This window comes from Chiroxiphia lanceolata, chromosome Z (genome assembly GCF_009829145.1).
Source record: "Chiroxiphia lanceolata isolate bChiLan1 chromosome Z, bChiLan1.pri, whole genome shotgun sequence".
NCBI classification, from domain to species: domain Eukaryota; kingdom Metazoa; phylum Chordata; class Aves; order Passeriformes; family Pipridae; genus Chiroxiphia; species Chiroxiphia lanceolata.
In genome coordinates this window covers 38,658,873-38,671,970 of record NC_045671.1, presented here as the reverse complement: position 1 = coordinate 38,671,970, position 13,098 = coordinate 38,658,873, and the positions used below count along the sequence as shown (strand labels likewise).

The following is a 13,098-nucleotide window of genomic DNA, read 5'->3' as shown; positions in this document are numbered from 1 at the left end:
TTATGAAGATAAAAATATATGCAACATATGTGCTAAAATGCCTTCCTTGATTTACACTTAATATAAACAGTCTTTTTTACCTAAAACCAGATCCAGATAGGTAAAAAGTCCTCTTCCTCTGTTTATTCTTTTCAAAGATTTCTTAAATTTTTGCTACCAAATGTTTCCAATACAGAATTTGACAGATTTGGCTTTGCTTTTAATAGTAGGACACAGAATCACAAAGGATGAACTGCTGGCATAAGACTCAAGATACTGTTATGTACAATGTTTTTCTTCCACTTATTTATTTTCCTCCTTTAGGGAAAGAAACTTCCATCTATATTTTTCATATTCTTTAAAGGCACTAAGCCAGACTTCCACAACCTTGTTTTACTTGGAACGAGAAACTTTGCTGTGTAAGATTGAAGTTTTTGTTCTTTTGAGATGTACTCAGAGTAATTCACTGAGATGGTGGCTTTGGCTGTCTAAAATGTCAGTCTCAGCCTGGAAACCATACAACATTTCCTTCACTCCCATAATTAGCAGTATGAAGAGGAGTTAATTAGAAAAGCATGTGCACACCTACACTAACTTAGAATAGGGTATCCATCTTCCTTCTCAAAACTGCTACTGGGAAAGAAAAAATCACAGGATTTTGGAATAAACTTCACACACTTCCAACAGCCCTTTTCATCCGTCTCTCTGAATGTGTGAGTAAAGATCATCCTGCCTAAATGTGCCAAACTGAATATCCAGAGTAATCCCAAGGGGACATGAATACACATCTATACAAAATTCTTTGTTAAAGAAAATTGTACCAAAGTGTTCAAATGTCAAAGGAACACAAAAACATTTATAAAACAACTTGTAAGCAGCCAGGCTAGATCTGGTTCTCTGGCATGGGTATCATTGAACAGAAAGAAACAACTGCTGCAAACCACAGACTCCATGAACTGGTATTAACATTTTGTGGAGAGAAGCAATTCTACAATATGTAGTAAGACCCAAAGACAGAGTGCCCTGAAAGCTGAGGTTGTATCAACCCACTACTTTGTAGAGACAGGCTCAAAACAGGTATTTCAAGAATCTTAAGCTCTAACTGACCCCACACACCACATGGAGACAGGAAGAAATGAAGAAAGTCCTGAGACAAAATGCTGTATCATTTAGGCCCTGTGAGAGCTGGCACGCTCAGAAAATGCAGGAAACCTGGAGAAAATTTAACCAGAGCCTTATTACTAAGGTCTCCCTGTGGTAGCAAGCCAAGATAAAAGTTCCAGTAGTGTTACCAGGAAATATAATTAATTTTTGTATGGAGTTGAGACCAGAGTTTGGCTCATTGGATCACTCTATGCTAACCGTACATTGGGTCCGGCCACATCAAATCACCCTTCTGAAATGTAGAATGCACAGGCTAATTCTGGTATTTATGAAAACCAGACTCTGGCAGTCTGGAGGGCAAGAAATTGCCTACATCTGTCCATACCACCCACCTTCAAGCAGCTAAAGAACTTAATAGAGGAGAAATAGCCTCCAGACAGGTTTTAAAGTGGCACAGTGACAGTCACAGCGAAGATGGAAACAGTAGAAGTTCCAACAGAACTTAAGCACTCCATCCCTATGACTCTTAGCAAGGTGACTTGGGAGAGCACTTGGGGTGCACAAATACTATTGGCCTTTAATGAACTCCTGTGTTATACAGGATTTTTAAGGATACCAATGGTTGCCACAGTTTATGGGAGAGCATGAGAAGTCCACACCCCAAATGATTTTTACTACATTATCCTTTTAATTGAGATGGGAAAATGTCAACTGGAATAAAGAGTCTTTGGAAGGATGGACCCAACAACCAGGACACCCAAACCACATCACTGGGAATGGGTTAACTCGAGGACCACTTGAGTGTGAGGAGGGGAATGCTGTGTTTTCATGTGAGAATGAGACTGTGCTGAAAGCACATCTCATTAGCCAATGCATTACCCATCAGACTCAACCCATGTTAAAACCACTTGTTCCAATTGTCCTGGGACTCCATCCAGGAAAATCACCCACGACAAACTGAAGCAGAATGGCACCTTATGGCATTATGCAAAACTGAGACTGAACTGAAGGGATGAGCAGTTAGGATTCATAGGATCATAGAATAGTTTGGGTTGGAAGGGACCTTAAAGCTCATCCAGTTCCTGCCATGGGCAGGGACATCTTCCCCTATCCCAAGTTGCTCCAAGCCCCGTCCAACTTGGCCTTGGACACTTCCAGGAATGGGGCAGCCACAGCTTCTCTGGGCCTCACCAATCTCACAGGGAACAATTTCTTGCCAATACCGAATTTAAATCTCTCCTCTTTCAGTTTAAAACCATTCTGCCTTGTCCTATTGCTATCTCTCTATGTAAAAAGTTGCTCTCCCTCTTTTTCTTAAGCCCTTCTTTAGGGGAAGCTTATGAGAGACAGCAATGAGGTTTCCCCAGAGTCCCTGGAAAGGCTCTCCACTCTTTCAGGCTGAGAAGAGCCTGAAACAACAGGAGTGTGAAACTTCTTATGGGTCACAGGGAAGAGCATTTTGGGGTTGTACAAGGCTCATTATGGAACTGAAGGCAGGGAAAGGGAGGGCTCAAAGATGTCTGAGGGACAGCAACTTTGGGAAAACAGAGAGAGAAGGGGTTAAAAGGGTCCAGGACCAGTTACTGGGGCAGACAAAATGTCTTAGACCAGTTCCTAGGGGTCCACAGTGTGCTGGGAAGAGGTTGAGGTGATGTGTGAGTGATGGGGCTCCGTGGGTGCTGGGGGCAGATACTTTGAGAAGCTGGGGAGATAAAGGATGCAGGATCAGCTCCTGGACAGCATGGTTTTGTTTACTCCTCATACGTACTCCTCGCTGTCTTGCTCCCAGCCAACAAGCAACTACAAAATTGGAGTTACTAAATCACCAAGCCTCAGCTAATAAAGTTTCTCTGACAGCAAAGCATCGGCTCTGAGCTACCATACTGAGCTTAAACTGCCTGCAAAATACTGTGTGAAATACAGTATTAGCAAGCGAAGTGTGCCCACAAATCTTAGAGAAAGCCTCTTTTTTTAACCTTACTTTGTTTTTAATTCTCAGTTGGAGGGCAGTAGTTCCTCACACACTTTAAACAGTGACCCAGAGGAAAGAAGCACTCACATTTTCCTCCCTGCACAGAACCTGTGCTCTCCCATATCACCTGTGCAGTGAACAGGGGTGTGTTGTATGGATATGCAGTGAACAGACCTGAAGGAGTGAGATGGATTAAAACTAAGCTGGCAAAAAAAAAAACAACAAAGTATAATTCCTTTTCAAATCAGTTTCCCAATTAAGTCTGCACTTATGTTCAAAGAAGGGTGTTCAGTCCCATACCTGGTAAATTTAAGACTTTTAAATAACTTAAGGTAGAAAGGGCTAAAAAATTTAATGAATACTGCATCCATACAGAAAAAAAAAAAGGCATAAAAAATCTTCTCAAAACACAGCAGAGTTTATAAGAGAAAGTGAAAAGTATACCTCAGTGTATTCAGAGTAAAACAGAATTTTTCTTAAGAGAACAAGTTCTGGAACAAAGCCAAAAACAGGACTTCTAGATGCAGTCACTGACAGAGGAATTACGACTTGCCAGGAATAAATCCTCCGGCCCAGAAATGTAATTCAGAAGAAGCAAACCATACTCTGCCACCCTGGATATTACTGACAAACAAAAATACTGAAAATTCAAATAAAATGGAAAGAGATGAAAAGTAAGGATGGATGTGGAACTGACAATGGGGTCACATTAAAATACACTGGATTGAATATCCCATTTCCAACTCAGAAGCCAATAGTCTCTCCCAAATGAGGAGAGGGCACTAAGGACAGACACAGTGGGCAAAGTCATAGCAGAAAATCCTTTAATTGTGTACTTGCATTCAAACAAAACACCTGTTTATCCAGAGTAGAACATAGCGTGCACTGAGATTGTAGCATCCTTTTTGCAACAGTCTGTTTATAACTTGCAAAGTAAATAAAACATGGAATAAATTTTGATGGCTTCAAAGATGTATTAGGCAAAAAAAATCATGAAAAGCAGTACAAAATTAGATTTTCTGTATGTCAAACTAGGCAAAGAAAAAACCTCAACTACTTTGTCTCAGCACTACTCAGAGGACAAGACCCTCTGGAAAGCAATTAAATATTTCCCTTTCTCAAATCCTGACATATTCACACAGAATAGGATGCTCCCAGGCCTGTTTTCAATTTAAGGATAGTGGGAATCTTCTCAATGCCTCCTAGAATTTCTAAATAATTTTTAACCTGAGATACTACAAACTGGTACCTTTCAAGGGCTACATAAAATGTCATTCAGCAATTGAAAACAAACACCTGAGAGAAGGGTCATAAATGTCTTAGGCTGGGCTCAAATGAACTGGGACACTGAAGAAGTTGCCAAAACTTATTCCATTTGTCAAAAATACAGATAAACTCAAGGAAAAAGGTCTACATCATGATGCAGGCAAAATTTAGTCCTTGAAGAAAATCTGTTCTGTTTTGTTTAATTAAACTGGAAAAAAAACCCAAACAAAAACAACTTACACAGTAGTCTAAAACTTTTATTTTAGCTTCTTTATTTATGTGAAAAAGACCCAATGGTTTAGTAACTGATTGAAGAAGTCCAATTTGTTTTGCTACACATAATATTAAGCAAATAAAAGTGGATTCCAGTGAAGTAGAAAATCATTAGAGCAAAGAGGTAAACATAGTAGTGGGACTCTCCATTTCTAGCAGCTAAATTTAAGAATTTTTTTCATCACTTGTCAATATTTTGCTCTTCTTGTTCTAGTACTGTACTAGAACAAGAAAAGCCATATCCATGTCCCTGGAAAATTTCCCCAAGAAAATGAGAGACCTCTGCAGAAAAGTTGATTAAGATCCCCCAAATGACACAGAGCCATGAGAATGTGCCTCTCTGGGGTTCCCATAGCTCAATATCATTAGGATGGTTATTTTGGGTACGTACAAATAAAGGGGAAACAGTCAAATGGCAAAAGGGATAGAGATAAAAAAGACTGATCTTAGTTACCTCAAAGACCCATTTGTCCTGCAGTTACAGCTTTCTGGTGGAGCTAAAATTCAACCACCCTCACCTTGAACATCACAACTAAGTATTTCTTAGCTAATTCTAGTTCTCAGTATTTTCACCCACGTGTTGTTTTAACATTGGCTTGATCTTCTGCCAGGTTATGCCTTGAAAATTCATGTGTGACACATCTATGGACTGAAGTACCAGGAGAAAAATCTTAACCCAGTGTTACGAAGCTCTTCTTGCTTATGTATCTTTTACATCAGGCAACAGAAAAGAATCACAGAAATCACAGATCATTTGGGTTGGAAAAGATCTCCAAGGAGTCCAACCTGTGACCGACCCCCAGCTTGTCACCCAGCCCAGAGCACTGAGTGCCACGTCCAGTCGTTCATCGGACACCTCCAGGGATGGGGACTCCAATACCCTCCTTGCCAGCCCCTTCCAATACCTGACCACCCCTTCCAGGAAGAAATTCCTCCTGATGTCCCACCTAAAACTCTCCTGGCACAGTTTGAGGCTGTTTCCCTCGTTGCCTGGGAGCAGAGTTCAACACCCACTGGCTCCACCCTCCTGTCAGGGAGTTGCAGAGGGGTTGCAGTAAGTATAAACTCATCCAGCAAAGAGGGAACTGCGGGATCCTGCTTCTCTTCAATGCTGTTAACAGAAGACAAAAAGCCATGCTTCTTTCTTCACTTGCTGTCAGCCACAGTCCACAAAACAAACTGACCCAGACCCAAGGACAAGGTGGGTCTTCCTCTTCTTCTCCCTCAGCTAGACAGACGTTCTCCTGAGATGCGAGATGCACCAAGTTCCAAGCCTCAGAGCTGCTCAGGACCTGAAATAATGTCTTCACCAAGACGGATACCATGCAGAAAGTGGTTCACCTGTTACCACAACCCAGTAGGTGCTCTCCTGGAAGAGGACCCATTCAGTCAGGTACCAGCACCAAGAAGAGGATGCAGATCTAAAGGCTGGATGACCAGGTGACACAAGACCTGTGGCTCCAGGATCTCATTTCACAAGCTCTAAATTAAAATCTACTAGCTGCTTGTGCTAATTTGTAATGAATATAAAGCGAAATCAGTTCTGTTTACATGGCTCCTGTCCTGAGCAATTCAGAAGCTGCCTGGTTCCTTGTGCGTTGCCATGGCACTGCAGATTAGCCGAGGTGACTGTCGATGGGGGGAGGCTGGTAGAAGTGCCTCTGCAAACCATTCCACATACCTTCATTAGATGATTTTCATTTAGATTATACTGTAAACCTTGACCATTTGCCACACAGACGTTTCCTCAGGCGAACATCACTGCATGGCTGGAAGTCCTACCACGTCCTTTTTTACAAGAACGTGATTCAGGTGATTTAGGACTTCAGTTTTGAAGTCAAAATTCCATTTGTTGGCCTTCAGCATCATAATGGTTTACTTCTTCTTTCTTACATTTATTTCCATATCAGGGTTTTTAAAGAAACACTCATTTATTCATTTGGCATATCATTAATTTTTTCATTCATATGACACATTTGTCTCTAACAAAAGGCTAATCCTAGGGCTTGTTTCTAATAAAATAGTGTTCTTCCTGAAATCAATGCAACACAACTGGAATCAACTGGAGCACAATCACTTATAAAAGGTAAAAGACAATGAAATAAACATGAATTATAAAGGTGGGTTTTCCTATAATCCCCCCCTGAACTGCAAATCATACACAACTAATACACTGTAACATTTATTTCCGTTTGGAGAGTGGACTTAGGTTTTTGAAATTATTATCAATTTATTTGCAATAAAAAGGAAGTAGAGGATTACAAATTGAGTTTCATACCTCGCTTGATGAATAGCTTCTACCCACTCATCTCCATCAACTTCATCCTCACAACGGAGCTCCAGTGGCTTCTGCCCTTCATGGCCAAAGAGAACAGTAAAGTAATGCTGCAAATTAGAACAGGGGGAAAAAAGGAAGTTCAGAAACTCTTAAATAAAACAGATATATAAAATTAAGGAAAAAAAACCAACACAAACCCAACAACCCACACAGTAAAAGGAAAAAACAGCCACCAGAAGACTTTTTTATACTCAGCCCAAAGCACTGTCAGCCCAAGGAAGATGTGTTTTAAGTTTTAGTCATGAAATAGAGATTGAAGTTGAAACTATCCTGAAAATATTGCCCTGTGTATCAAGGTAATAGCTTTCATGATACTTATAGTTAAGTTATTGTTCTTAAGCTTTCACATACAAGACAACAAAATACAATTCCCTAAACAGCTCCTACAGTCAAATACAATAATAGAAATACAATGGAGTGTCTGTAGCTCCTTCTTGCATTTTTTCACATAAAACTGCACCTGGCTGTATCTTATTCCTCACCTTTCCATAAGAACAAATACCTTTCTCAATCATCACACTCCCAAAACTTTTTTGCCCTTCTTTCAGGAAATCTCACCCAGAACTGTCATTGCAACAACTTTTTGTTTTCACAAGAAAATGTTATTCACACAAAAATTGTCATATTCTTTGATGGCGTTTCTTGCATGAAGGGTCTTGCCCAAGGTGCATTCCATAGAACACGAGATTTCAGAGAAGTTTATGCTTCTTTCAGAATGTACTATTAATAGTATTATCTAGTGAGGAGGGGAGAACTCCCAGTCACCTGCCTTAAATTCCATTTCACAAGGTTGCTTATTTACAACCTTATTTTGCATAGCTTGCATACCAACTTACAGCTGGGTAGCAAAATGAATTCTTCCAACTCAGGTAAAAATAGGTGAGAAAACAGTCTACCTAAACACACACCTGTAATTCCCCCACGTGCCCTACATGCAACCATTAGTAATTCAGTTTCACGGGCAGTGGGACCAGTGAGAGACCTGCCCACACATAAAAACATCCGCTAATTGGGTTTGATGTTATTCAGGAGCTCTTCCTGCTAAACCAGATCTCTCACTTCTCCTCACTACCCAGATCTGCTCAACCACTCTTCCACCTGTGAACAGGGAACCAAGTACAAACACATATGGCAGAGATTCCTGTCTATGGTCAGCAAACGCCCAACTCGCTCCAGTCACCCAGCAAGGTGTATAATCTATGTGATCTGCATTCTCACATGCCTTTAGAACGTTTACAACAGTAAGAAACCTGAAGTGATGTCAACAAACACCCTTCTTTCCTGGGGACATCACCTTTACAAAACGTAGCTGTCTCTGAGAACACTCACACGCTCAGCTCCTTTTTGGGTAATGTGAGTAGGTAAGAGGTCAGTCCATAAAGATAAAACTATTCATTTCTGCATGGTATTAATTTGCTAAACATTATCACACATATAGGAAGTCTTCCATCATCCCCATATCACCATTGGCCAATCAGAGCTCAAATCAGTCCAGCAGTTTAATTACCTAAGTAGCCTCATCTCCTCGGATGGTAAGATTGACGGAGAGATAGACAACAGGTTGGCAAAGGCATACAGTGCTTTCGGAAAACTCCACAAAAGAGTATGGTGTAATAAGCACTTGAAGAAAAGCACCGAGATCAGTGTTTACAGAGCCACAGTGCTGTCTACTCTCTTGTATGGTTCCGAATCATGGGTCATCTACCGCCACCACCTGCGTCTCCTAGAACGCTTCCATCAGCGCTGCCTCCGTACAATCTTAAACATCCACTGGTCAGATTATGTGACCAATACATCTGCTCTTGAGCATTCAGCAGTCACAAGTGTAGAGGCCATGCTGATGAGAACACAGCTGCGATGGGCAGGGCACGTCTCAAGGATGAAGGACCACCGCCTCCCTAAGATCTTGCTCTATGGTGAACTTGCCACTGGCTGCCGCAAGAGAGGAGCCCCGAAGAAAAGATTCAAGGACTCCCTGAAACAACATCTCAGCCTTGGCCATATTGATCACCATAACTGGTCTACTCTGGCCTCAAATCGGGAGGCCTGGAGACACGCCATCTATAACGCTGCGGATGCCTTTGAGAACACACACAAGATCACTCTCGAGGAGAAAAGGCAACACAGGAAGAACCGTGTCTTGCGGAATACACCATCTAAGGAGTCTTTCTGTTGTGCCTTTTGCAATCGGATATGTCTGTCACGTATTGGCCTCATAAGTCACCAACGTGCCTGTAACAAATGTGGATAAAGCCTTCCCAAATCTTCGTTCGCGAAGCCCAGCCATGATATCACACATATACAAAACACTTTCCATGCAAAACCCACCAGCACTGCGGGATTGCAGACAGACACAACAGAAACAAGGCCAAATAAGAAGCAGCAGTCACATTTAACAGGCTTTAAATAAGGAAGTTCAGATCCACTAAATTTCAGAAATAAAAAAACTCCAGGGCACAGACTGGATTAATAAATCAGTAAAAGGACAATCTTATAAAACTGTGGGGTTTTGACAGTGCATATCACTTACACCTGAATGCCATGAATAGAAAAAAACCTTTTAAGCAGGTCCATAGGATTCTCCATAGCAGTGAAAGATAAAAACTTTTATAACAATATAGTGCAGTTGAAAATAACCTACAGCACAGTGAAAAGTGCAGCAAGATTACACACAAATGTGCTCTGTTTATAGAGTGGAGTAGTCTATTTAAAAAAAAAGTATATTTAAAGAGAAATCACACTGTTCAGTACTGCATATTATATAACAAGTTATTTGCATTTCATAAAGCTGCTACATATAAAATTACAATAAAGACACAAGTGCAGAAAAGCACGGGATTTAATCTCATTGTGTGGGGATTATAATCTCATTGTGTGGGGACAATATTATAGTCCTCCCTACTTTTAAAGTGCCATAACTCAGACCCCTTTTGAGCAAGATTTGCGGTGATATCGTTGCAGAATTTAAACTTAGAGGTTTGCAGTGACTACGGTGATAGATAGGCTCTAAACACTTAGTTAGACCAAGAAAATACATACATTTAAACAAACTTAGGGGGTTACTACAGTAGGACTCGACTAAGTGGCAATTAAAGGTAAATTATAGAAGACATTTGTTTTCTGAAGCTACTTCTGAAATCATCCAAATCCTTCACCCCTCAGACACACATTTTGCACTCAAGCATCAGTATAAACTATCACTTCATTTATCCAGAAGCAGTCAGCTCTAGAACAAGTAAAATGTAAGAAAAATATCACAACATACCTCTGAAAAGAATCTCTGTCATCTTTGAATTATTTTTTTTAAATGAACATTGTTCATATAAAAAACCTGATTTACTATGAGAAAATAAAATGGTATCTGTGAGGCACTATTACATTATCCATTAAATGTTGTATGTGAGTGGGCCCATATATATAATTATATAGAGACATATATCATTTTAGCACTGCCATTCAATACTAAACAGTGCAGCTTCCACATACAGCAGTACAATACAGGTGATAAACACCCTTCTGCATACACAGTAGTTTCCTGAATTGGTAACAATAAATATTTAAGAATTATACCACATATTTACATCAACTGCCTTCATCATCATCATTCATCATGTCTGTTGGATTAGCAGGCAGGCACTTGTGTTTCAAGTTCAGGCCATGGTTCAGCTGGACAATTTTGTTGTTGTTGTTTATTCTGAAAATCCCTGGACTCATAGAAGATAAGATGAACATTCTGTATTTTGACATAAAATAGAGGAAGTAATTTCATTTTAAGGTGTTCTTTCAGTATTCAGGTGCACATAAGCAAAATGTTAAGTCTTCATTTGAATAAAAAGATCTTTGGCTGAGTTCTCCAAGGTAAAGCTTGAGGGAAAAAAAGGAGGAGGAAAAAATACCTGGCACAGGTATGAAGGCATGACTGCCACTCAAGGAAAGAACAATGAGGTTAAATGTTTATCAAAAATATTGTTGTGTATAACTCCTCTGACTTGCACCTGGGGCTAATCAGTTCCTTCCTAAGATGAAAAGGAAAGACTAAGGAATGAGCTGACGGACACCTCTGCTCCAGAAACAAGACCGAAACAAGATTAAGACCCTGAGTGAAAGAAGTCCAGTACCAGAGCATACTAACTGTGACTCTGGGCTCCCCCTGACAGCAGCTCACACAGCAACTCTGCCCTTGTAAAACTGCCCAAATGATGGCAAATTCAAAATAAGACAGCAAAAGCTCTGAAGGGGACATGCCTTCCAAGGGGAAAAACAAGCATTATTCTGGTTTAAAAAAAAAAAAATCAATCAATCAATCAAACAAATTCCCACCAACAAAAACCGTAACAAACAAACACATCAAAAAAACAACCAACCAACAAAAAACCCCCATGAACAAACAAAAAAACCGTCAACACAAATGATACATGCCCTGTGACAGAAACACTACTTTTAAGACCACTGAGGAAGAGCCTTCACCAACACAGTCACTCCTAAAACTGAACTTCCTCGCAGTAAAATGATGCTCCCCTTGGACTGTCCAGGCCATCTGCTGTTCATGGAGTGAAAGTCACACTGACACGGGCAGCACTCTCTTCAAGGCACAGGGACAACTCACAGCTCATTCTCCTCCCTCCACCTCATGTGAAACCCCAAAGGACATCTCTCCTGTCCCTCACCTCCTACCCCCTGATAACTCCATGTCTGTCCCCTTGGTTACTCCTTTCCATACCTCAGCACCTGTAGAAACATGATGCGTCTTTACCATTTGTAAATGAGTGATGATGCTTTGAAACACTCGTTACTGAAAAACCAGAGGACCAAGAGGACCCAGGACTTCCCACGGTGGTGCTGATCCCTGTAACAGCCAGAGTTGCTGCTCCCCTGGACAACACTGCTTGATAATTCTGCTGCAGCTCCTGCCTTCAGCTCCTCCTAAATTTGGTCAGCACCGAATGTCCAGACAGAAAAGCTTACCCTGAAGAAACGATTCCTGCGTTGACAGTGGTTTTGTTATCTTATCCTCCCATCAGCACATATCAACATGTAAATTGTGCTTTGAAGGACACCAAGGTGACAACCAAATTGCGTTGTATTGTGGGCTTGCAAATGATTATACTGTGGTAATAACTACTCGCACTTGAACTGCTCTTCTCTAAACTTTTCTTACTAAACTTAATAAAATTTTAAAATCATATACTATAGAAATACTATTTTTAAAACTTAATTGTGGTGCGACATCATTAGATGCCATTTCCTGATTTTTCAGTGATTTATTGCACACTCTTGTTTTTTTCATTCAAGCCAGGACTTTGAGGGTAAGTTAAAAAGAAAATTCCAAGCATCAGTATTGGTAAGAATGGAAATTTCAGATGCAAAGGAGTGGTGAAAAATTTGTCTGTGTCTTTTGTACCAAGATTGCTACAAAAAAAAAAATTAAGAGCCTTAACAAAAGCCTGTCTTCAATGTGAGGCATGAGGAACACCTTAATCGTTTGACGTGTTTGTGACCTGGTGTTTACAAGGGCACATTACAAATCTTTGATGCTGAAAAAGGTGGCAGAAGTGATTAATTAAAATTTAGGATGACAAGCTAAAAATACTTCTTGATTTCTAAAGACATTTTCATTTCAGAATCTGGAAGCCTGTATGCAATCTGAAGTGTTAGTAAATTACTAGGAAAAAGAGAACAATCACTGCAGCAATTGAAAACTGCTCAATAATCCCAGGAGGAAAAGCAGCAAACTGCATTCTAAATCAAAGCAACTTATGCTACTCAAGGACACATTAACTCATCAAGTTTTCAGATGTGTTCTACTGATAGTATTTCACCCAGCTTCTCAAATACAAAACATGACGTATTCTGTATCTCTTACATCCTGGGGAAAGGGAAGGAAACAAAGCAAATATGCTTGGAAGAAGGCAGAATCTCTAGAAGTGAACAAGTACAAAAGGATGAGGGTATCAAGGTCAGGGAAATGTTTGAGGGAGAAGTCAGCAATCACTCATGGAGAAAGACTATTTACAAGAGTATGTAATGATAAGACAAAAGGAAATGGCTTCAAGTTGCCAGAGGACAGGGTTAGATGGGATATTAGGGAAGAAATTCTTCCCTGTGAGGGTGGTGAGGCCCTGGCACAGGTTGCCCAAAGAAGCTGTGGTTGCCCCGTCCCTGGAAG

General features: G+C 40.5%; 1 protein-coding gene across 2 annotated transcripts in view; it reads right to left on the bottom strand.

Annotated features, from left to right (window-relative positions):
• The window catches only part of RASGRF2 (Ras protein specific guanine nucleotide releasing factor 2), a 122,897-nt gene that overhangs the window by 77,377 nt on the left and 32,422 nt on the right, over positions 1 to 13,098 (bottom strand). For both annotated transcript variants that reach the window (XM_032675762.1, XM_032675763.1), the window contains exon 2: positions 6,873 to 6,979. In XM_032675762.1, coding sequence (XP_032531653.1) covers positions 6,873 to 6,979 — 107 coding nt within the window. The remainder of the gene's footprint in view (positions 1 to 6,872; positions 6,980 to 13,098) is intronic.